Source organism: Neopsephotus bourkii, unplaced genomic scaffold (assembly GCF_033783945.1).
Source record: "Neopsephotus bourkii isolate Nb327-2 ecotype Australia unplaced genomic scaffold, CSIRO-AGI_Nbou_v1 NB_1292, whole genome shotgun sequence".
Taxonomy (NCBI): Eukaryota; Metazoa; Chordata; class Aves; order Psittaciformes; family Psittacidae; genus Neopsephotus; species Neopsephotus bourkii.
In genome coordinates, this window is record NW_026901776.1 from 11,517,271 (window position 1) to 11,543,193 (window position 25,923).

The 25,923-nt window shown below is 41.2% G+C and overlaps 1 protein-coding gene across 2 annotated transcripts in view; it reads right to left on the reverse strand.

Annotated features, from left to right (window-relative positions):
- Positions 1-25,923, reverse strand: part of LRFN2 (leucine rich repeat and fibronectin type III domain containing 2) — a 245,202-nt gene that overhangs the window by 98,419 nt on the left and 120,860 nt on the right. For both annotated transcript variants that reach the window (XM_061365998.1, XM_061365996.1), the window contains exon 2: positions 16,861-18,253. In XM_061365998.1, the coding sequence (XP_061221982.1) occupies positions 16,861-18,233 (1,373 nt within the window). In that variant the 5' untranslated portion in view covers positions 18,234-18,253. The remainder of the gene's footprint in view (positions 1-16,860; positions 18,254-25,923) is intronic.

Consider the following 25,923-nt stretch of genomic DNA (forward strand, 5'->3'; position numbering starts at 1 on the left):
TGTCTGCAGTCTGGTATCGTGGTTAGCCTTTAACCAGTGATACAATGGTAGTCTTGGTAGCAAGAGCTTATATGACCATATATGGTGAAGGGTGTATGGGTGAATTTAGAAAGATATATTGTGAAATTCTATCCAATCAGAACCTAGAAATTAACAGAGGTAGCCAAGGGAAAATAGAACAATGCTGGCGTCCACATAATGGCTGGGATATGTCCAGAGGACAAAAAGGTGAAAAGAACAAGCCGAGGAAGACTTCTTACTTCATCCGAGGAAGACTCCTTACTTCATCAGGACGACCACCAGAGGGGGGCTGTGCAAGCGCAGAAGAGGCTGATGTCATAATAGACTGATGTGGCAATCCTTAATGCATATGTATTGGTGAATGATGCAATCTATGTTGAATATGTATAAATTGCGAACGCGATGTGAGGAGACCGAAGCCAGATTTGGGCACGTGCCCCTGGTTTCCCAGCGCTGCAATAAAGCACCTCATATAACAATTCCGGTGGTTATGTGTCAGTCCTCACGCTAACATTTTGGCGACCCAGATGGGACCTCGCGGGCATTGCCGAGGCGGATTGCGTTTCAGTCCTGCTCCAGCCGACACCGAGAGATTCTCGGGGAGCCATCGACCGTGACCGACCTCCGCTGCTCACGACGGACCTCTGATATGATAAGGAAAGGTGCTTTTTCTTTTTTTCTGACTCGGTCACAGTGCCGATTTTTTAAAGTATGGTTTGGTAATTATGGTACCGAATTTTTGTATGGTTTGGTAATTAAGGTACCGAATTTTCGTATGGCTTGGTAATTATGGTACCGAATTTTGGTAAAGTGTAAGGGTATAGACTTCTGATAAGCTTGGCTGTAGGCGAAGCCTGCTTGGTTTGGTGAAACTCTGGCTTCAAAAAGTCTACCAGAGAGATGCGGTGAAAGCTGCATCTGGCCTCGTGAAGTCTGATTTGGTAAAGCCTGCCTGTTAGACGCGGCGAAAGCTGCGCTTGGTTGGGGCTAGGGAGCTCCCGGGGTAAAAGCCTAGGCGCCGTCCGTTAGACAGTAGCGAAAGCTCTGCAGGTTCGGCAGAAGTGGTATTGGTATTGGTATTGGTATTTGTGCTGCAGGATCAGCATCTGTCTGTCTAAATGTTGTAACTTAGTGGCGAGTGTGTGGTGTGTGTGGAGTAGAGAAAAAAAGAGAAAAAGAGAAAAGAGAAAAAAAAGGAGAAAAAAGAAAAAAGAGAAAAAAGGAAAAAAAGGAAAAAAAAAGGAAAAAAGAAAGAAAAAAAGAGAAGAAAGAGAGAAAAAAAAGGAAAAACAAAAGGAAAAAGGAAAGAAAAAAAAAGAAAAATAGAAAAAAAAAGGAAAAAAAAAGAAAAAGAGAAAAAAAGAAAAAAAAATGCTGTCGGTTCCCAAGTCCTCTCCATTAGGCTGTGTTTTAAGCCATTGGAAGGAGGGTGGATTTGGGCAGAGTATGCTGAAAAGCAAATTAATTAACTATTGTAATGTATGGTGGACACAGTATGAACTGGGGGATCAGGAGAAATGGCCTGAAAAATGGAACTTAACAGTATAATACTATACTGCAGTTGATGTTATAACAGGAAAGAAAAATGGGACAAGGTGTTATATATAATTCTTTTCTTTAAGAAATAATGAGGAGTGGCAAAAATCTTGTGAAATAATGGGTGTAAAGGTAAATGTTAATGAACAGTGTAAGGAATGTGTTACTGAGAAAATGTATGAAGTTCCATGTTTTAGACAATAGCTTACAACACCAGAGGGATATTGAAAGTTTGGATTTGGCAGTCGCTCCGTCAACCCCGCCAGCATTAAATGAAGAAAGGGGGGGGAGAAGATGAGTGATAGTGATCTCGAGAGTCTGGGTAGTTGTGAGTGTAAAAGAGATCAGAAAGCAAGCCTCCCCATTACCCCAATCTCGCATAGAACTCGCCAGAGGGGAAATAAAAAGAAATGTGCATGCTCAGACGTCCAGGGGAGTGCTTGCGCCTTTAAGACAGGGAGTTGGAACAGAAGGATCGGTGTGCATTAAACTACCCTTCTCACCTGGAGATTTATTTACCTGAAAACAATCAGCAGCAGAATTTGTTGGCAGCAATCCAGGGGAGAGAACAGCGTCTCTCTAACCCTAGAGGAAGAGGATTTTGTAATCCAAAAGCGGGAATGAATGTAGAAAGGTTAGGATATAATCAGTGTGCATACTGCAAACAGGAAGGACACTGGAAAAACGAATGTCCATTTAGGGGAGGACAATTTATGTCTCCAGGGAATTCTTTTATGGGATCTGATGCAGCTAAGGCGATGGTGCTAGGAGAGTTTGATAACCAAAGCTGACTAGACAGGGTAAGAAGTGAAGAGCCCCTCGTGAAAATCCAATTGGGAGAGAAAGAAGTGAAACTTTTAATAGACACAGGGACTACCTATTCAGTTTTAAATGAGTTACATGGAAGATTAGGGGAAAGAACTACAACAATTGTGGGAGCCACAGGGAAGGAAGAAATATGACCATTCTTGCAGCCCCTGGATCTGCCACTTAGAGGAAAGGAATTAACACACAAATTTCTATATGTACCTGAATGCCCCATTCCCCTTTTAGGACGGAACTTATTGGCCAAATTGGATGCAGTGATTATTTTTGAAAATGGTGAATATAGATTAGTATGGGATCTGAGGGTAATAAATGAGAAATCAATTACAGTTCTTTTGCATTTGGTGTGAAACTATAACCTCGTTGGAACAGTTGTTGTGGATCAAATATTACTGTCATAATAGCTGACGAGAAATATACCTCTGACCTGCCAGAGAGGGCAAGACCGGAGGGAATCAGTGCTGCAGCTGGAAGGGTCTGCCAAGGGCTGCAACCCCTGGGGCTGTGACCGCTGAGCACTATGATCCTGACCGGACCTCTTTTGGCGATGGTTCTGTTTGGGCCCATATAGGCAAACGTCGCGGCTGATAAAAGTGACGACTGTAATGAATGCATTACCACAACTAGGCGAGGGAGAGTAACCTCTCAAATACTAGTCTATCACACCATGTATGAATGTAAAGGAACAATAATTGGCAATTGTGTACACAACCAAACTCAATGCAGACTTTGCAAACAAAGAAAAATAAAATGGTTTAAAACAGAACTGGGACACAATTTGATCAATGAGCATTTTGCAGAAATTTCAATATATCGGGAATACATCTTGGTGCCTTAAATGGACAGGAAAGCAAAACATAGCAGAGAATATAGACATCGATGATTTGCTGTCTATAAATAGGGTTAGTCAGGATGTTATCAAAAACGTTCCTTGGTGGAATTGTACTAAAGTTTTAGATTGTAATACGGACCCTGAGGAAATCACAATACCTCCAGTTAAGATTGCTTTAATGGCAGGATGTGCATGCCGGGGACTAAAAATTGGAGAAAAAGGAATGCAGGTCCCTATTAGCAATGAAGATTGTAAATATTCTACTGTGCGTAGTATAGGACATTTTGTTTGGGCAGCAAGTGATGGAACCTGGACTACTCACCTACCCATAGAAGGCCCAGTTAAAAAAAAAAAAAAAAAGAAAAAGAAATCGCCCTAGGATTACCAACTCTTTGTCCAGTTTGGAAAAAGTCACCATTCAAAGACCAGCTAGAAACCCTGCAAATTCAAACTAAAAGAAATAATGATGATGATGATGACACATGGCAGGAGCCCTCCACAGGGGTTAAAATAGGGTGGGTTTTTGAATCTTTATTTGCACAAATAGCTGCATATCGAAATAGAGAAATGATTGACAGGCTGATTGGCCAAACAAAAAGATTAGCCAGGGTGACAAAGAAAGGATTCAGAGATTTAAATTTGCAATTACAAGCAACTTTGCAGAACAGAATGGCATTAGACCTGTTGTTACTTAAGGAAAATGGTGTTTGTGGATATTTGAAAGGTAGAATAGATCATTGTTGTGTTCATATTCCTAATGTTACTGCAAACATAGAATATGATATTTCCCAGCTGACCAAAGTGGAACAAGAAGCAGAAAGAGAAAGAAAATATATTGAACAAAATTGGATTGGGGCACTCTTTGATAGTTTGGGCCTTCACCTTACTGAATGGATCCGTTCCCTCTTGCAAACTGTAGTAGTAATGATGATCATGTTTTTAATGTTATATCTGATGTATTTTTGTATTCGAAAGGAAATAGCCCGGAGCAATGCATGGACCCATCGAATTATAGGAGCAGTAACTAAAGAACATGCAAAATCTCCACACCTCCTCCTATTTATCAGGAAACAGGTACCTAAGGGAATGAAAATACTTAACTTAAATTGAGTGAAGTATTTTCAAAGGGGGGAACTGTTAGAAAAGAGTGAAGTTTTTAAGATAAATAATCATATAAAATGGTAGGAACGATTATGTTTAAGAGGTTTATAAATCAATAGTGTGATTTTGTAGAGTAGAAAGAGCTATAATTTTGCAGTTCTGTCTGTCCGGTATCGTGGTTAACCTGTAACCAGTGATACAATGGTAGTCTTGGTAGCAAGAGCTCATATGACCATAAATGGTGAAGGGTGTATGGGTGAATTTAGAAAGATATATTGTGAAATTCTATCCAAGCAGAACCTAGAAATTAACAGAGGTAGCCAAGGGAAAATAGAACAATGCTGGCGTCCACATAATGGCTGGGATATGTCCAGAGGACAAAAAGGTGAAAAGAACAAGCCGAGGAAGACTTCTTACTTCATCCGAGGAAGACTCCTTACTTCATCAGGACGACCACCAGAGGGGGGCTGTGCAAGCGCAGAAGAGGCTGATGTCATAATAGACTGATGTGGCAATCCTTAATGCATATGTATTGGTGAATGATGCAATCTATGTTGAATATGTATAAATTGCGAACGCGATGTGAGGAGACCGAAGCCAGATTTGGGCACGTGCCCCTGGTTTCCCAGCGCTGCAATAAAGCACCTCATATAACCATTCCGGTGGTTATGTGTCAGTCCTCACGCTAACAGGTTTACCAAATTACCTTAAGCTAAATATTTAAACTCCTTATTCCTCCATCTCCCTAGAAAACAATGGTAATCCCTAAAATAAAAGATTTTCAGACTGAACCAAAGCCCCTCAGAGTCAATGATGGCTACTCGCTTCTGAATGAAGAGTCAAGCATTTGATCAGTTACCTGTAACTATCAGTGCTAACTATTCTTATTTTACATGACTATGAACGACTTGGGAGGTTGTTACCATTAAAAGATCAGCAAGTAGCAACAGTTTTTTCATAGAGCAGCACATGAACTGCTATAAATCTGTCCTAGATTTGAAATATGAAAGATAGTAGTAACTGCAACTCTGTGCTGGCTTCTTAATATTCAGGATTGGTATGAATCTGAGTGTGTTAAAACTTTTCATTTAGAGATCAGATTGTTGACTCACCTGAAGCTTAATCAAAATCTTATTTCAATAGTTCTTTTTGGCATCAGATGTGTAGCTCATTATTGTGATGATGGGTGGAGACACCTCCTGGCATTCAGGTTCAAAGCAGCTGAGGGAGGGGACGTGGCAGATGTTATGGGCAAGCGTTAGCTCGTCCTGAATTCCCCTCAAGTAAAAGTGCTGAGCCTTTGATAAGCTAAATAAATAATTAGCAGCAGAGATAAAACGAGAGTACTGCTGTCATATTCTGAAAACCAATTTTGATTTCCTTTCCACCCTGCACACTGCCCCTGGCTCTGGTGGATTTCTTCCCAGAAACACAACAGGAGCTAAGGTGAGATTCAGGCTCTGTGTCTCTGTATTAAAGCACCTGAGGCTGAGCTCAGGGGTAGAATTGTAGCATACAATCTCTTCACATACCTCACTAAATGTTATTTGACTGCTGTTAAACTTTGAAGGAAATGAGAATGCCTCCAAGACAGCAAAAGATGCTGTCCTACCCTTCTTTGATATGCTGAGGCACTGCAGAGTAGGCAGCAGTAATGCAAGCTCCCTCTCACATGCTCTCGCATATGTTTTACGTACTCACATAAAGGGACGTATCTCCTGTAGGGATCAGAAACCATTTAGTATTTTGCCTTTCTGTGGCAGTTATCAAGCAAGAAAATATTGGTCTGGGTAGCATCTGCATGGTCTGCCTCTACTCATCATGAACTGCAGTGGCTCTCACCAATGGATTTCTCATCAGTTTCTATGCATACATCAGGTGAATGATGGTTTATCATAGCAACCTAGGATTACTTTCATAACAATACTAAGAGGTAAATATATTTTGCTTTAATTCTTGTTTATTTTTCATTTATCCATTATATTTATAAAGAAATATATTTATATTTCTTTCACATTTTATATTTCCTTCACATTTTATATTTCCATTTTCCACCTCATTATCTGGTAATAATGTAATTTTTCTCATTTCCACCACATTTTGTTTCTTATTCTTCAAACATGTCTCAGACAGCAAGAGGGGGGAAGGGAATAAACACAAGCAGCGAACGAAGCACCCTAACCCTCCCTTGTCCCTGTATTTCTCCCAGCAAGAGAAACAAAATAAAAAGTAAAGGCTAGATGAAGCTTTTTTTCAACAACTGCTAATTAAACCTCAAGCCCCCACAGTCTCAGAATACATGTTTCTGTGAAGCAGCTTCTTCATTATGCCTGATGCCTTTCAGCAAGCTTGCATTTGCTGAAGGTCCTCTAGGAGTCAATGCACACTACTGCTGCAAATCACTCTCAAACGACCTGAAGTACCAAATATCCATGTCAAAATGTCACTGCTCTGCTTAAACAAATTTTGCTTCCCTTTGGGATTGTGACTTCACTTTTTTATTTTTATACAGTTGCTGTCTCAACCTGTCAAATACCAATGATTAATACATGATAATTAATGCCTTCATGTGATGTCCTTCCTCCCAATGGTTGTTTTAGTTAGTGTCTAAATATATAAATGCTTTGACCAAATCAAAGTTTGTATCCTAGATACAATGCAGCCAGAATAACTGGCTCCTGTGTGGAGGCTTAGGAGGGATTCTTGTGCCAGCTGCAAGCCATGAAGGAAAGTTAGTGCCCGGTGAGGATGGACACAGAAGAGCCACTGAAAATGGGGTAGCATAGTGGCAGGCATTTACCTGTAAGTCTTCACTTGAATGAACCCACTTCAGTCCAAATCATGAGTAAGGAAAGATGTTCAGGCCTTTCAGAATAAATAAATCCCCTGCCTTTTCTAAAATTACCAAATCTATGTATTGCTAACTTTCATCAGAGGGAAAATAATGTAATCATGCTCCACTACAGCATCAGGGTGTTGAGACACTGTTCTAACAGCAGCAGGGCATTGCTTCCCGTTTTCAGTCTTTAGCTGGTAGACCTCTGCACAGGAGGCTTTCATTGCAAGAAGCACTAGCGATCTAGACAGTGGCACTGTGGACTGCTGTTTGAGAGAACATCCTTACACAATTTAGATATTTATGAAGTTTGCAGAACTTTCATCATAAAGCATTTTCTTACTGACATGCAGCTGACTAGAAGAGTGCATGGATATATTTATCCTAGTACACTGTGGGAAATTCAAACCCAGTTAATTACTTCCTACCTAATTTAAAGTATCCAGAAGTACTGAGGCTGAAGTTATTTTGTACTCATAAAGTGGAGTTGCACTATCACCTGACTGCCAAACTGCAGCTAATGTTTAACTGAGAGATGACAGGATAGCAGTGGTTGGTGGAGTGATGTTGGTTCAGTCACTCTGTAAAGCACTTGCAGTAAAAGGAGCTGTGTAAACGTAAATCATTATTATACTGTTTAGGTAATCAAATCCATGGCGCCATTGTTTAAATAGACTGGAGATATGGAGCTGTTTATTCATATTCTAATGCTTAGACTGCATGCTACATAAAATATATATGGAAAAAATAAACATTCATAAATATATAAAATACTTTTTCTTTCAGTGCTGAATTTATAAGCTAGGGAGACTATAGTGCTACAGTAATTCTTATTTGTACTGCTGTTTTTATCACCATTAGTATGAAACACCACAAAATAAAACATCTAAATCTCTCATAAATGTAATGGCAGTGTCGCACTTCAGATGCACATTTTTAAGTGGCTGCGTCATCACTTTAACTCAAAACACAGCCAGCAGGCTAAGTATGACATGGGAAGTTCCTCAGAACACTTGCAGATTTATTCATCTTTTGAAATAGTAGTGGATGTCTATATTTCTCCAGTACCTGATGGCCAAAACAGATTCGGTCCCACATCATGTAGGGTGCTCTACACATAAAAAAAGACACAGTCTCTGTCCCAAGATGCCTTACTTGAATTTGAGTGTTGCAGTTATGTAATGCTCCATCTTAATCGTTCACGACTCTGTTGCTGCAGACCACAAAATGACTTCAAAGCAACATTCTCCCTATTAATTTATGTGGGCTCCTGATTCCACAATGTTTTCTAATGCATTTATCCCTGTGAGGCAAGCCGGTGCTGTCACCACAGGTAACAGATGGGAAACTGAGCCCCAGAGGTTCTGTTTTGAAGACTTTTATATTTCAACTGAATCCCTTATTCAATATGCATTAACTATGCCAGTGCCTAAGTTGACCTGATTATAAGTCTGTTCTTAAACATCTGAAACACTTGTGAAAGGAGTGTTTAGGCTAAGAAAAATCTACTCTCAACTTTTCCAGAAGCAGATAGGATTTCTATGATAGAGCAGGTCTCCTAGAGTTTGACTCTTCAACCTTAAGTCTAAGTACACTGCTTTGAAGATATTTGGTCTTTTTCCATCTCTTTCTCTCTTGGACACTGGTTACTCTTCCTGCATGTTTTTTTTTATTCAAATAAGAGGTACTTTCCCCTTGTGTGTTTTGTAAACACACTTCTGGTCTTCGCCAAAAGTGATGGGTATAATACACATTTATTGTCATCCCTGTGTGTTTAAGGGTGGTTTATATTACAAAAAAGGATGAAAGCTGCTGCATTAAACCCACATATCTTTAAACATGCCCGAATTTACCTGGCTCTGGCCTTTACAAATCACTTCGTATTTTTCTAGAGGGATAATTACAATTTTCTTCAGAGATTAGCTCACAGTGTCAAAGGAAGTGCTGGCCTGAATAGCACTGAGGATTACAGAAACAGTGTGGTTGAGGCTATAAGGAATCTCTGGAGGTCGTCTTGTCCAGCCCCACTGCTCAAGCAGGGCCAGATAGACACAGTTACCAGTACCATATACAAATGGCTTTTGAATATCTCTGAGAATGGAGACTCTAGCACCTCTCTGGGCCACCTGTGTCAGTGCTCAGTTACCATTACAGTAAAAAAGTATTTTGTGATGTTCACATGGAACCTCCTGTGTACCTTCAGATGGTGCCTCTTGTCCTAGCACTGGGCACCCCCAAGAAAAACCTAACTCTCCATTCTTGCATTCTCCCTTCAGATATTTTTGCACATTGATGAGTTCTCCCCTAAGCTTTTTCTTCTCCAGGCTGAACAGTCATAGGTCTCTCAGCCTTTCCTCACATGAGGTGCTCCAGTTCCTTCATTATCTTAGTGGGTCTTTGCTGGACTCTTGCCAGTATGTCCATGTCTCTCTTGTACTGAGAAGCCAGAAGAGTACTTCAAGTGTAGCCTCACCAATGCTGAATAGAGAGGAAGGATCACCTCCCTTGACCTTCTGGGAACAGTCCTCCTAATGCAGCCCAAGGTACTATTAGCCTATGGCAAAGATGCATCACTGGTTCATGCTTAATCTCATGTGCACCAGGACTCCCAGATCTTTTTCTGCAAAGCTCCCAGCCTATCTGGTGCATGGGTTTATTCCTCCTCAGTGCTAGGATTTGGTATTTCCTCTTGTTGAATATCATGGGTTTCCTCTAACCGCCAATTTCTTCAGTCTGTTGAGGACTCTCTGGATGACACTGTTCTATCAGACACTCCTCACAATTCTGTGTCATCAGCAAACTGTTGACGGTATACTCTGTGCCATCATATAGGTCATTAATGAAGATATTAAATAGGATAGGATGTTAAAAAGGTTGTAGACCAGCACTGACTCTTGAGATATACTGCTAGTTACTGGTCTCCAACTAGACTTTGTGCCACTCATCAGAACTCCCCTGGCTCAGCCATTTGTCTAGTTTTAAATCCATGCCACTGCTCATGCAGCCCATACTTATCATAGAATCATAGAATAGTGAGGGTTGGAAAGGACCTTAAGATCATCAAGTTCCAACCCCCTGCCATGGGCAGGGACACCTCGCTCTAAACCATATTACCCAAGGCCTCGTCCAACCTGGCCTTGAACACTGCCAGAGATGGAGCATTCACAACCTCCCTGGGCAACCTATTCCAGTGCCTCACCACCCTAACAGGAAAGAATTTCCTCCTTATATCCAACCTAAACTTCCCCTGTTTAAGTTTTAACCCATTACCCCTTGTCCTACCACTACAGTCCCTAAGGAAGAGTCCATCCCCAGCATCCTTATATGCCCCCTTCAGATACTGGAAAGCTTCTATGAGGTCTCCACACAGCCTTCTCTTCTCCAGGCTGAACAGCTCCAACTTTCTCAGCCGATCTTTATATGGGAGATGCTCCATTCCCCTGATCATTCTCGTGGCCCTCCTCTGGACTTGTTCCAACAGATCCATGTCCTTTTTATGTTGAGGACACCAGAAATGTACACAATACTCCAAGTGAGGTCTCACGAGAGCAGAATAAAGGGGCAGAATCACCTCCTTTGACCTGCTGGTCATGCTCCTTTTGATGCAGCCCAGGATACAGTTGGCTTTCTGGGCTGCAAGATCACACTGCTGGCTCATGTTCATTTTCTCATCAACCAGCACCCCCAAGTCCTTCTCCGCAGGGCTGCTCTGAATCTCTTCTCTGCCCAACCTGTAGCTGTGTCTGGAATTGCTCCGACCCAGTTGTAGGACCTTGCACTTGGCATGGTTAAACTTCATGAGGTCAGCATCAGCCCACCTCACAAGCGTGTCAAGGTCCTTCTGGATGGCATTCCTTCCCTGAGCGTATCAACCGAGCCACGCAGCTTGGTGTCATCGGCAAACTTGCTGAGGGCGCACTCAATCCCACTGTCCATGTCAGTGACAAAGATGTTAAACAAGATCGGTCCCAACACAGATCCCTGAGGGACACCACTCGTTACTGGTCCCCAGCTGGACATTGAGCCATTGACCACAACTTTCTGTGTGTGGCCATCCAGCCAGTTCTTTATCCACCGAGTGGTCCATTTATCAAATTGATGTCTCTCCAATTTAGAGACAAGAATGTCCTGTGGGACAGTGTCGAATGCTTTACACAAATCCAGGTAGATGACATCAACTGCTCTACCGCTGTCCATCAGTTCTGTAGCCCCATCATAAAAGGCCACCAAATTGGTCAGGCAGGATTTCTCCTTAGTGAAGCCATGTTGGCTGTCACCAAGCACCTTGTTGTTTTTCACGTGCCTTTGCATGTCCTCCAGGAGAATCTGCTTCAAGATTTTGCCAGGCACAGAGGTGAGACTGACTGGTCTGTAATTCCCCGGGTCATCCATTTTCACCTTCTTGGAAATGGGGGTTATATTTCCCTTTTTCCAGTCGTCGGGAACTTCACCTGACTGCCATGATTTTTCAAATATGATGGTCAGCGGCTTAGCAACTTCATTCGCCAGCTCCTTCAGGACCCATGGATGGATTTCATCAGGACCCATGGGCTTGTGCACGTTCAGATTTTTAAGATGGTCTCAAACCAGAACCTCTCCTACAGTGGGCCTAAGGTCTTCATTCTCACAGTCCCTGCATCTGCCTTCCAAGACTTGGATGCTGTGGTCAGAGCTTTTGTCAGAGAAGACTGAGGCGAAGAAGTCATTCAGAACCTCAGCCTTCTCCAAATCATGTGTAGCTAGTTCAACTGAGAGCTTCCTGAGGGGACCTACATTCTCCCTAGTCTGTTTTTTATTTTATGTGTACCTGTAGAATCCCTTCCTGTTATCCTTAATATCCTTAGCCAAGTTTAATTCTAACTGGGCCTTAGCTTTCCTGACCTGGTTCCTAGCTTCCCGAACAACATCCCTGTACTCTTCCCAGCCCGCCTGCCCTTGCTTCCACTTTCTATAAAACTCTTTTTTCATTTGAATTTTTCTCAGGAGCTCCTTATCATGAGCTTCTTCATCAGCTTCTCTACAACAATCTTACAAGACAGTATTGAAAGACATAGTGACTTTAAGATAGTCACAGTATCACAGTATGTTAGAGATTGGAAGGGACCTCAAAAGATCATCTAGTCCAATCCCCCTGCCGGAGCAGGAACACCTAGATAAGGTTACACAGGAACGTGTCCAGGCGGGTTTTGAATGTCTCCAAAGAAGGAGATTCCACAACCTCCCTGGGCAGCCTGTTCCAGTGTTCCGTCACCCTCACTGAGAAGAAGTTTCTTCTCAGGTTTAAGTGGAACCTCTTGTGTTCCAATTTGTACCCATTACCCCTTGTCCTTTCATTGTTTGCCACTGAGAAGAGCCTGGCTGCATCCTCATGACACTCCCCCTTTATATATTTATATGCACTAATAAGGTCACCCCCCAATCTCCTCTTCTCCAAACTATAGAGACCCAGCTCCCTCAGTCTTTCCTCATAAGGGAGATGCTCCACTCCCTTAATCATCTTAGTTGCCCTGCGCTGGACTCTCTCCAGCAGGTCCCTGTCCTTTTTAAACTGGGGGGCCCAGAACTGGACACAATATTCCAGATGCGGTCTCACCAGGGCAGAGTAGAGGGGAAGGAGGACCTCTCTCGACCTACTAACCACCCCCCTTCTAATACAACCCAGGATGCCATTGGCCTTCTTGGCCACAAGGGCACAGTGTCGGCTCATGGTCACCCTGTCGTCCACCAGGACCCCCAGGTCCCTCTCCCCTACACTGCTCTCTAACAGGTCGTTCCCCAGCCTATACTGGAACCTGGGGTTGTTCCTGCCCAGATGCAGGACTCTACACTTTCCCTTGTTATATTTCATCAAGTTATTCCCCGCCCAGCTCTCCAGCCTGTCCAGGTCCCTCTGGATGGCAGCACAGCCTTCTGGCGTGTCGGCCACCCCTCCCAGCTTAGTGTCATCAGCAAACTTGCTGATAGTACACTCAATTCCCTCATCTAAATCGTTGATGAATAGATTAAATAATACTGGTCCCAGTACCGACCCTTGAGGCACTCCACTAGATAAAGGCCTCCAACTAGACTCCGCCCCATAGACTACAACTCTCTGGCTTCTCTCCTTCAGCCAGTTCACAGTCCACCTCACTACCCGATCATCCAGACCACACTTCCTCAATTTAGCCGCAAGGATGCTGTGGGAGACCGTCCTCTACTGCTCTCTCACCTCTTCTCCCAACCTAGTTATTTCATCATAAAATGTTATCAGGTTTGTGCTGATGACTCCAAATCACCTTCTTGTCCATCACATTCCCAGAAAATATACCCAGGATTAGTTGCTCCATCATCTTCCAGGGATTGAGGTGAGGCTGCATTGACTGTAGTTCCCTGGGTCCTCCTTCTTGCCTGTTCTGAAGATAGAAGTGATATTTGCTTTCTTCCAGTTCTCAGGATTTTTCCCAAGTGCCATGATTGTTCAAAGTTAATGTCTTCATGCTGACATTAACCAGATCCCTTAACACTCATGGGCACATGGGCACTCATGGGCCTACAGGGATGCTAGGGATGGACTCTTCCTTAGGGACTGTAGTGATAGGACAAGGGGTAATGGGTTAAAACTTAAGCAGGGGAAGTTTAGATTGGATATAAGGAGGAAATTCTTTCCTGTTAGGGTGGTGAGGCACTGGAATAGGTTGCCCAGGGAGGTTGTGAATGCTCCATCCCTGGCAGTGTTCAAGGCCAGGTTGGACGAGGCCTTGGGTAATATGGTTTAGAGCGAGGTGTCCCTGCCCATGGCAGCGGTGTTGGAACTTGGTGATCTTAAGGTCCTTTCCAACCCTAACTCTTCTATGATTCTATGAATTTTCATAGGGCAAATCTCACCCCACTGATGTCCCCTTTCTACCACCTGCAGCTTCTACAAGTGGAAGATCACAGTGGGATAGAAGCAGGAATGGGACTTGTGTCCTGGGTAATGCTCAGGAAATATGTTAATAACAATAGGGAGGGAAGAACTTTTACTTTCACTCTTTCATTGTGAGTACAACATTAATGAAAAAATTCTTAGCAGAGGATACAGCAAGGTCTTGTCTTCTGTGCATACATTTTTTACTAGTGAAGCAGGAATCCTTCAAACTGAGCACAGGCAGTGTGCCTCAGTCCTGACATACTGACAAATCTTAACATATATTAAATGCCCATCAGCTAAGCAGTATCTCGTTCCATGTAGCACATACACAGCAATTTATAGAGCAGAGCACTGTAGAAATCCTTTTGCCTTAGGTTTTTCTACATGCTCGTTGCAGTGATATGCATCTGACCAATTAAAGCAAAACAGCTTTAGGTAATTAACTCTAAGTGGCTGAGTGGTTCCCTGACTGAAAGTCACAGGAGCTGGTTTTGATATTATGAGTACCATTGATTAACTCTCAGATGCTGGACAATTCACTTCATCTTTCAATGCTTCATTTTTGCCCAGTGCAAAATACAGAGAAAAAAAAAAATAATCTGTTTTCATTGGTGAAGTGCTTTTGAGAGCTGTGAATGTAAAGATCTATGCGTCATCAGTGACTCCTCAAAAAGGCCTGATGAGAGACTTATGGAAATAGCACTGTTCTCATTGTGTTCTTGGAAAACTGAGCCACAGCCAAGTAAAGCAACAAAGGGCCAAAATCTCACTGAGAGGTGGCAGTGGGGACAGGATAAGAATTTAGAGTTGCCTAACACCTTGGCAGCCACTTGTTCCTCCAGACCAGGCTAGCAAGATGGCATCTTTCATTTTTTTGCCCATGGCATTAAATTCTCACCCCTCCACCTACTACATTACATATCTTCACTTCTGCATTGTTTTGTTTTATTTACCCTGGCCATCCTCCTTCTCAACAAATCAACACCACCAGCCACTTCCAACATCTGACAGCTTCTGCATTCTCTTTGCAGATATTCCTGCTCTCTGGGCTAAATTCACTATGCAGTGTCATATGACTATACACAACCTTCAGAATATTTTTTCACACTTCGACTGGGCTCAGGATCTTAAATAGTGTTGAGCTTTTGCCAAAAGCTTTGCCTCAAGAAAACTTGACACTGTCAAATTTTCTTTCATTCTATTCCTAATACTTTATTATTACTTAGTTTTATCCTTTCATTCTACCTAACTCCACATAGTTGGAAGTCCCAGAGTTAACACATATTAGTTCCTCTGTACCTCAGCCAGAGCAAGACAAATAATTCCCACCTGCTAATTGATTTGTTACAGCATATTTTAATAATTGAGGAATGAAAGTTAACAGAACTGAAATTCTCAGATTATTTCATATTTTAATAAATACCCTTTAAAAAGAATGTTCTTTGGACTTTCATGTCAATATTCCTACTTTTGGCAAAGAGTTTGGAGTAGGTAAATAAATCATTTCATTATTTCTGTTCTAAACTGATTGACACAAAACCATTGCTAGAACAAAATTTTCTCTGTGTAAACTAAGCAGTTCTGAAAAAAAATAAATATATTTCACTGTGAGCTAAAAACATCACTCGAACATTTACTACCTCTCTTTTTGACTAGTGCCTCAGCTCTCACTCCAGGTGGTAAAAGGACAGAGTAGGCTGTAGGGCAGCAGACTACTGAGGAAATCATCAGCTTTGACTATGTTTTGGCTAGAATTTGTTCTCAAATTAGAGATTTCCTTTATTCCTTTACCAGATCCAGTTTTTGTCTGCTGGCTTCAGGATGCTTATAAAGCTAAAGGAATTCTTGCTTTTACTTTGCCATGAGATTCTTCTGCTGGTAACTCACACATAGCCAGGTAGACTTCAGCTCAATGCATCTGATACTGCTGTCTTTGGAATAAAAAATGCAGAAAAGTGTGGTTTCCAGGGATTCATCACTATCATGAACATAGTATGTCAATCATTCTTCCAAGACAGAAGGAAAAAGCAGCAACACTTCTTTCCTGTACTGTTCCTACCCATTTTTAGTCCCTAAAATGTATTGCTTCTTCTCTGCAAAACCACCTCTTGCTTTATATCATTAAAAGCCACTTGAGTTGTATAACTGGAGAAACATAATGAACATTCAGGGATTGCTTTTGAAATTATCTCTTCTTGCACTTAATATGGTATAAAACATTAAATACCTCAAAGTTGTCAGCCATTACAGCTGTGTGAAACAGATGTCAGTAAAGTTAAGAATTAGTTCTTTCATATAGGTGAAAAATCTCTTGCTAACAACCCAAAATCTTGAATCACAGAATAATTGGAGCCTGAGTTATGGGTAGACAGCACAAACTTCCTCCCACACTGCTATCTCTCTCAGTAGTATATTTCAATCCCACCTACAGGAGTTGCAAAGTGAAACTTCTGACTCCTAGCCTGTCAAGTTTTTCTTTCTTTGTTAAGCCTCTTAAGAAGACTACCAAGTGTGATACCATTTTTCCTAAATGGGAAATTTTACTGAAAACAGCTGTTGTTGAAGAATGAATACTACAGAGATACGTAACGTATGACTTATAAGGGGGATGAACAGACCAAAAGATAAACTGAAAGATCCAGTGCAAATTTATCAGACACCACTAATGCCACACTGCATACTGTAATGGTGACAGTGTTACCTCAGTTCAAAGTCAAATCAGTGACCTGAGAGTAGAAGGTCTGAGAGCAGAAAAGAGTGAGAATACCCTGCTTTCTGCTCCCTGCCATCATCAGAGGACCAAACAACAATTGCATTTACCTGTAGATTAGGACTTCATCATCTGAGCAGTTATATTGCAGCTGATACATTTTTACCCGAGGGGCTGACTTGCTCACTGTCCACTTGACCAAAGCTGAGGTAGTGGTCACATCTGACACCAGAACAGCCCTTTCTGGTGGACCTTTTGTTTCCCCACGATTAGACTTGCTGGAGCTGGTGATGTCCGAGAGCCTGGATTTTGGTGGGGCTGCTCGGCCTGTGCTGTTGCTGAGATGGGGGAGCTGAACAATTGAGAGTTCAATTGTTGCAGTGGACTCTCCAGCAGCATTGGCTGCTATGCATGTGAAAGTCCCATAATCCTTAGAGGTGGTGATGAGGATATCTAAGGTGCCATTGTCATAGACAGCTGTCCTTGAAGAGTTCCCAATGAGGCGGTCATCAGGGGCCACCCAATGAATGATAGGGGTGGGATCCCCAATGGCTTTGCATTTCAGTGTGGCAGTCTGCCCTTCTAAAACCAGCAACTTGTGAGTATGTTGTGTAATAAGAGGAGGTTCACAAACAAACTCTTCCTCCCGTATGTACCAGAAGTACCTTCCTTTTAGACCTGGAGGAGAAGCACAAGTTTCCATATCATCATCTCTGTCAAGTCGCCTTAACCACAGTAGCTCACAGTTGCAATGCAGAGGGTTGCCCCCAAAGCTGAGAGACAAAGGTGGAGAAAATGGGGTAACAGCTAATGGAATTACTTGAGATCTGGCAAATATAGGGTCAGGGGGCAGTTTCTTAAGTCTGTTGGATGTTAGATCCAATCTGGCCAATTTCTGAAGATCTGCAAAAGTCCCTTCTGTAATATAATCAATCAGGTTATGATCTAAACTGAGCTGGTGCAAGTTTATCATCTTCCTTATAGATTCCCAGGGAATGTTTCGAAGGTTATTGTAGGAAAGATCTAAGTCTTCCAATGTCAGCAAAAAGTCTTCAAAGGCTTCATCAGAGATGCTGCTTAGCTGGTTGTTGTTTAAAATCAAATGCTGAAGGTTAATTAAGCCTCTCAAAATATCCTCTCCAATGTCAGGCAGCCTGTTGCTGTCCAGATGTAAAGACCGAAGGCTCTCCAAGTCAGTGAAAGAGTAGGGCTGTATGTAACTGATGGTGTTTCTTGACAAAGTAAGGTCAACCAGACCAGACATATTAGCAAAATCCTGTCGGCTGATATTAATAATAAAGTTGCCCCCAAGTCGGAGTTCAACAGTCCTTCGATCTATGTCTAGTGGTACAAATAAGAGACCTTTAGAGGGACACAAAGTCCCCAGTGACTCAGAAAGGTTCTGGCAGACACAATATTTGGGACAAGCATTGACCATAGCAGCCATTCCAAACACCAGGATGCTGCAGAGCAATTTTTCCATGGTAAATCACGCAACAGTACCTGCAAGAAATGAAAAGAGTTACAAGGAACATCAGCAATATGATAAAACTACCTTCCCTCTTCTGTTTTATCTAACATCTACCTCCAGAGAAACTTCAGAGTGCCTCCTCTCAGGAGTCATGACTCTGGGATGGGAAGAGCAATATGTTTCTCCAAATAATGCATTTCTTTCTAAAAAACAAAACAAAACAAAAAAGTGGGTTTGGTTCCAAATCTGAATGGGAAAGGAATTGTTAGTGTTTATGTCTGGTAACAGGGTCTCGTGACTACCTATTTTCTACTTACAGTTTTAGAATTCTTGTTGGGTGGATGGTAGGGGACAAATCCTGCTGTCAGATTGCACATCTTACTTAAAACCCTTAAAGATTTAATTTGGAATAATGCCTGCTTCTTTGACGGTAGAAGCTGTCTTATTATAATTACATACTGCTGCATAATAGCGTGGAATTAGTCTGAAGGTTGAAAGAGCTGATTTTATAGACAAAAATAACTGCATATTTACCTTTCAGTAATGTGGTTAGTAATGACCATGTAATTATCTGGCCAGTACTGGGGCAAGTCAGTTCACCCGCATCCCCATAATAAAATTCATGATAGGCAGCATAGGAAGCACAAACATTTGCATAATCACCTGGATTTACCCTATTCTCAACCAACCTACAGGAAGGATGACACCATTTAGCTCCAAAGAGAAGGGATGCAGGGGAAGCCTGTGTTACCTCAGGCTCCTGGCAAGCTTTCTGATGGCTTCATGCTCTTATGCTGCAACCCTTTCTGTTTGTTGTTCTGCCAATGAAGCTTTCACCTGTGTTCATGGCCCCGCCTTGTGTCCTGCCTATTTGTCTTTGCATATTTTCATCTCCCTTTTCAGCTTTCATGCTTATTCAGCTAAAGCTGTAAGATATGTGTCTTTGAAGAATAAACAAAATGTCTTTACAGGCTAACTCAGAGGGCCAATTGTGGCTGGGGGAAGTTGCAGCCCTGCTTCAGGTTTGGGAATACCTCACATAGGTTTGCTGACGTTCTTCCCACATGTGCAGGACATAGGTAAATTTATTTTCTTTTTTTTTTTCCCTTGCCTGAACCCTGCTACCAAGGAAGGCTGAGGAATGGGCAGATCACTTTCCTCTAACCCTCATTCTCTGTCTGAGGAAAGGAGCAGGTTGACAGCTATATTTCTGTGAAGGATCCAAGATGGTGTGCTCTAATCTCCAAGCCCCTTGCCTGTGGCAGTAGTTACAGGCACAATTCAGGCTACAGTTTCTAACGTTGACATTCTACCTCTATTTAACCCTCACCGTATAACCACTCTCCTCTATCTTGGGCAAATGCAGGTGCTCATATGTTTTTGGCACTTGTGTTTCAAGAACAGTAATGGCATAACAGGAGATGAGAATGAGATGGGACACCCTCATGCTTCATCAATTGCTTCTTCAATGCCTAAGCAGTGGATGGCAGTCACCTATGTCTAAGCTGGTTCTCTTACTGCTGTACACATGATAGGCTCATATACAGTGCCACATAATGACTTCAACAATCAGTACTATGAGGCCACTCAAACTTTAGCAAACATATGGTGCAAGAAACACATTTCACAAAGAAGTCACATTGCAATTATTTACACTTCATCACACAGCTAAAATGACAGTTACACAGATGCATTATAATAATTAAAAGAAATTATAAAAATTAGTTACTAATCTTCCAGTAACACACACCAAACACAAAACAAAATCTATCACTTCAGTAATTTTTTTTTCAAGTCTTTAAACAGGTCTTGTTGCAGCTCCCCGTGAAAGGAACAAAACCTAAGCCTCTGTATTTGGGGCTCTGCCCAAGTGTGGATGATTCCTTTCCTGGGTAAGGTGGTTTGGCTTCTCTTCTATAGAATATATTATATGACTCAAACAAGAAGCTGTAAAAATGCAAGATGTTGTAAATGCTGAACTATGCACAGTGTGTTCTTTATGGTAAGGTTTTCTATATGGTGTGATGTTAGTAATTATGTACTGTTGCTAGTATTTCATAGGAGAGGAAAGGACTGAAGCATCTGTGTTTGCTGAACTCCGCAAGCAAGATGAAAGTGAGATACTTTTAAAAAGACAGCTTGAGAAGAGTAATCTCACCTTCAATAGCAAATAAAAGGCTACTGAGTAAAACGTTTGGAGATTATCAAGTATGTTATTGATGCAAAACTGTGGCATCCTTAGCAAAGAGCTATAAATATCCATTACGTTATTATCAGTTGGTAGTTTACTAACAGGCAATTGGCTTTTTGAAACTTAATTATAATTGTCTTCTGCAGCTTTAATTTAATTTATTACCTTACCAGTTGAAATGATAAACAAAAAACAGTTTAAAAGGGGGAGAAATAGATACAGTTAATTAGTAATACGCCCTTTCATAACTTCTCCCTTATCTACATTCCCATCCTCTGAATGTCTATTCAAAAATTTGAATACACACTTATGAGAGCAGTGTCTCCTTTAAGTGTCCCAGTTCTCTAACCACATTTTTTCCGGATGCTGTTAAATATCACAGTGCTTTGGGGGGATGGTTGACTCTAAGCATCAGAGTAAAAAGAGTTTGTAAAAAAAAGGGGGGAGGAACAGAAGTTAATTACAGAAAATAGGGACTGCAACACCAAAGGAGGCTGTGAAGCAGGTCTAAATGGCAAAACAAACTGACGTGGAAACCAGTTGTGGATGGCATGAGAGCACATCACCTGTCTTTGAGTGCTTGCCTATGTGCGTGAGAGAGAGCAATATGCATTTTTTACCCGAAGGAGGACAAATCAGTAACAACCACACTAGAATGGAAATACCATGGGTGCTGTCATTCCAGTTACTGAATGCGTTTGAAAGTATTAATGCAAGTATTGTTTGTCTACAGAGGACGTTTCTAGACTTTGTGATCTTTTGCTGACATTGGTATTTAAAGTTTCTGAGCATTGGGTTTCTTTAAAATGTGATCCTGAAGTGAACAGTTCACAACACACCAAGTAGCGTACAAACACAAAGCGCTACCTATTGGAAGTTGGAGAGAACAGAGGAGGACTGGGCTCCTGAAGAAGAACATCTGGGGTTTTAGTAGGGCAGCTGGTTTTCCTTTTTTTCTCCAGACAGACAAAGCACCTGGGCCATAGGTGAGGTAAGAATTCTTCACAGTTATAGTAATACCTTCTAAAATCCAGGGTCTCCTACAAAGCCATGAGAGTTGCTTGTTGCCAAGAGGATGGATATAAAATAAGAATTGTTTTGATTTCAGTTCTGGTAACTTTCATACAAGACAGAAAATAAAGTGTCAAGTTTAGGGTCTGGTTTTGCTGACCAGTTTGCTCACCTTGTTCCCAAAATCTCTTGTGACCTGCAATACCAAGCATTTTATGGGCTGCAAGAGGTAGCCTTGTGATAAGCTCACAGCCTGCCTGGACAAGTTCCTGTGTGAGGTACTCTAGGTTACCCTGCTCTTGCAGTGCGGTTGGACTAGATGGTCTTTTGAGGTCCCTTCCAACCCTTGGGATTCTGTGATTCTGATTCACATTTTAAAGGTATGTATCTATAAATAGATTTCTCACTGCAAGTCAGTAAATCTGGCAGAGTTCCTATGTCAGACCAAGATGAAAGATAGCCCCTTTAGTCCTCTTATAACATAGAATGCTATGAATTAATATGTGCGAAAGTCCTAAACCTTGGTGCTTTGTATTCAAATGTTCCTCATAAAGATACAACTTCTGTGATTTGGTATCTCATTGCATCAATGTCTCTGAGGCCTTTCTAAGTCTATATTCATTGAGCTTTGCATATAAATTCCAATAAACTTTGCATACCAAAGCACCAAGTACAAGGTAATTGTCAGACAAATAAGCTATAGCTGCAGCATACAGTCTGGGGAAAATAAAAGACACACACACACAAATTTAAGAGGTGAATAGTGGCTCTGATTCTACTGTCTCTAAGTGCTCTGGGATCCAACTTCTCAGGCCCGAGTTCAGTTTTGTAGGTACTGTAGAAGAATTGGGTTTTCTTTCCTGGAAGCTGCCTTTTTCCTTTTACTTAACCTTCTCTTACGTCCGTTTTCAATGAAACCTCCATGACTGGGAAATCTAGCCCCCAGCTACAAAACTTAGAGGACTGCGGGGATGGGTGAAGTGCTGTGCATATTCTCTGAAAGAGTTTAATCTTTAATGGGCAAATGGGATGGGACAAAAATTGTTCCTTAATCCTCTGTATTATCAAAAATTCTGTGGGAAAGTTTCATGTTCTCTGGCATAAACTACCTAATCCATGCAGTTAGCTTATGCGTAACTCAGCAAGCAATGACAATAGCATAAGGAAAATAAACATCTCAGCTTCTGAATATGCTCTCAGTACTACATTGAAATATGGGTTGGGTGTTAAACCACTGCTAGTCCTGTGAACATCTGGGAGACTGTTCAGGTGTTTAAATAGTTACATATCTGTGCTTCCAGGCTCAAATTCATGGTAACCGACACTACTTTTGTTTAGCCTTTGCCTTTTGTGTTCGCCCAGGCTTCTTCACTCCTTGGGGGGGTAAAGCTGCTTGTCATCAGGTGTGCATATATATAGTGCAACTTAGATTTTGTCTAGGCCTTTTTAGGAGCTAGTTGTGTTGAAAGCAATACTCTAACATGCAAAATGCTTGCTTTATCCAGCCACTTTACATTTTATAAATAATAGAGGGGGAATATTTAGCACACATTTCTCCAGGTATCTGTGGCTCTCTTTACTAAGCTCCACTCATATTAATTTGATTGATATTACTTGCATAGTAACAGAAAAGAAAAAAAAAAAAAAGGAACTCTAGGTGAATTGAAGTGCCCTTTGTACAACTTTTTTTTGAATACTGCATCCACAGCAAGGTTGCAACCCAAAACAATGTTACTACCCCTGTACCATCATGAAGATCATCCAAATGCTGTTCCGTTTTTGCATTTCCAGGAAGTTAGGGGTTTGTCTCATCTGCTTTGTGCTGCTCAGCCCTTGAAAGAGTCTCTAGTTTGGCAATACTTAAGAAGAGCTAGGCTACCGAGGTGTATGCCCCCAAATCAAATTGACTCACAGGATGATCTTAAATGTAGGAATATTTCTGTGATGGTTACAGTCTTTAAAGAACTGGTTGTAACTGGGTCCGGAACATAGGTAAGGATAATCCATAAAAGACAATTTTCAAGAGGACTCATATTGTGAGGGCTGATTTAATCTATCAAACAGATACCCAAAGAAATAACCCAATATTTTCTTAGGCAGGTTTGTCTCACACAGGAAGATAATGGTCTTTCTCAGTCTTTCATTGGCAAAACTTGTGTATATTTGTGTCTATTTTTGAGAAGCTTTTCTTTATTTTTCATAATTTTTTCCTTATCTTTCCCTGACACTTGTCATGTTATTTCTTTTCTTAAGTACTAACTTCATCCAGTTCTTTTACCATTCCCCAACACTGAAGCAATGCATTTATCAAAAGCCCAAATTATCAATGTAGCTAGGCAGGTGTAGAGCTAGGTCAGCTGTAATTCACTTACAACCTGAGCATCCTTGCATCACCAGGCTATGAGAATGGTGGAACATACATCACACACTGCAAACCCCTATTCACTATGGATTTTGGCACAGGAAGCTCTGACACCACAGCAGCTTTTCTGCTGAACTACAAGGTTACATCACTGATGCTGTTTGGCACAGGAGCTTCACAGCTTTAATGCAGATAAACTTTCATCTTTTCATGTCTCCTAGTTTACTAAGGTATCTCATTTCTTTTATTGTAAGTGGTACTTTCAATGCACACTAAAAGAGCAAATTCACATGCTAATGTTCCAGCACAGTGAACCCTTGCAATTATTCACCTTTTCACATTTCAGTCTACTGAGGCCAAAAAGAAAAGAACCTTGGACACTTCTATGAAAGTTTAATATCTGTAATACTTGAAAGACTATAGTAACCCCAAATACTATCAGACAAATTTCAGAATCAATCAGAAATATCAGCATCTTGTTTCTGTTTGACATAGTTAAACTACTAGCAACTTCTGCCTTAGGTGAGCTCTTGAAATACATGGTATGAATTCCCTTCCTAGAGTCATTTTCTTGCAGTATCTGGACATTGCCTGGAAAGGGCATTTTGAACACTAATGGAAAAGTGAATGCGTGTACATGAGGATTTTCTTTTTTCACAGTGCTTTTGATACAGGAGAAACATAACATATTTGTAGCATCTTGTCCAAAGATATGGACCCCTGGCTACTGGATAGTATGCATGTCTAATAACCTTAGTGACCCTAGAGCACTTACATCCTAGGATGTGCTTACATTCTAGGCTTCAAGAAATGCAGCAAGAGCTTTTCAGTCAAGAGAAAAACAGATGTAAGTATGTTAGATTCCACCTCACTTTTACTGGCACTTTGCTGAAATTAAGACATCATAATAAAAAATTTGGGTTTTTTTTAAAGAAATGAGCAAAATTCATCAAGCTTTTGAGATTCACTTTGTAAGAAAATACAATTTGGTGAACACATTCTGTGTACTTCTGAGCATCTGCCTGTCTGGCACTTCCCCACAATACATTTGGGACATTTTCATCACTTCAGATAAAATCTGAAGTACAGAAGCCTCAGAAATATTTACTTTCAGTTTCATGAAAACAGAGGAGAGATATTTCATTAGCTTTATTAGACTTCTGCAAAGCAAATAATGCATCATCAGTCCATCTCTTGGTGGGCACTGGAGAATGCACATGGGAGAAACACTTTATTAATATCCTGGCTGTTGAAAAGGCTTTAACCTCAATTCAGCTTTTTTAGACAAGAGGCAGTCCCCTCTGCTGTTAAAGTGCTCTGAGCTGTACAGGTTTTCCACTGTCTAATAAGCAGTGAGCTCACTCTGCAGTCCTAATATAATTCAGGAGTAGGTCAATCAGGGATACACATTCTCTGGAAGCTTGGCTTTCTATTAGTTTCCATAGAAAAGTGCATAACAGACAGCTCAGGGATGTAAATGTTGATGAGGATGCAAACCTAGAAAACTTTCAGGGAACCTGGATGCCTCATTATAGTTCAGTTGAGATGTTTTTTACAAGCTGGCACTACATAGTAACACCGTTCTGTGAAAATAGCTACCCTGCTGGCATACTGGTGGCTGCTGTTTATACAAACACGGAGCGTGACCTCAGTATTATTTACTGATCTAGTTTACAAAATAAGAGAGTTTCCACCCAAAGGGTACAGGTGCCACTACATAATTATAATTAATCTCTAGACCTTGTCTGATCTGTCATCATGCCACTTGAAACTTAGACAGAAAAACCTTCATGCACACACAGAGTTTATAACTAGGTGGGCTTAAAAGTCCACTTAACAAGTAGCTTAAATTTCTTGTACCGCAGAGAATGGAAATTTTTACCCTAGAATGATGTTTACCTTCAATGCGAAGGTCAGTTTTATTTATACCTGTCCTGAAGCTTATGGCTCAATTTTTAATTCCTGAATACTGACTGTAGTAACAAAATTAATTCTGTCCTGAATCATGAATCCTATAAGCATGTTTGATTTACTCATTCATTAAAAATCATGCTACTTTAGGCAAATACCTACACAAAATACATAATTTCAAGATGAATATATCACATCTCAAATACACTAGAAACAAATATTTTAAA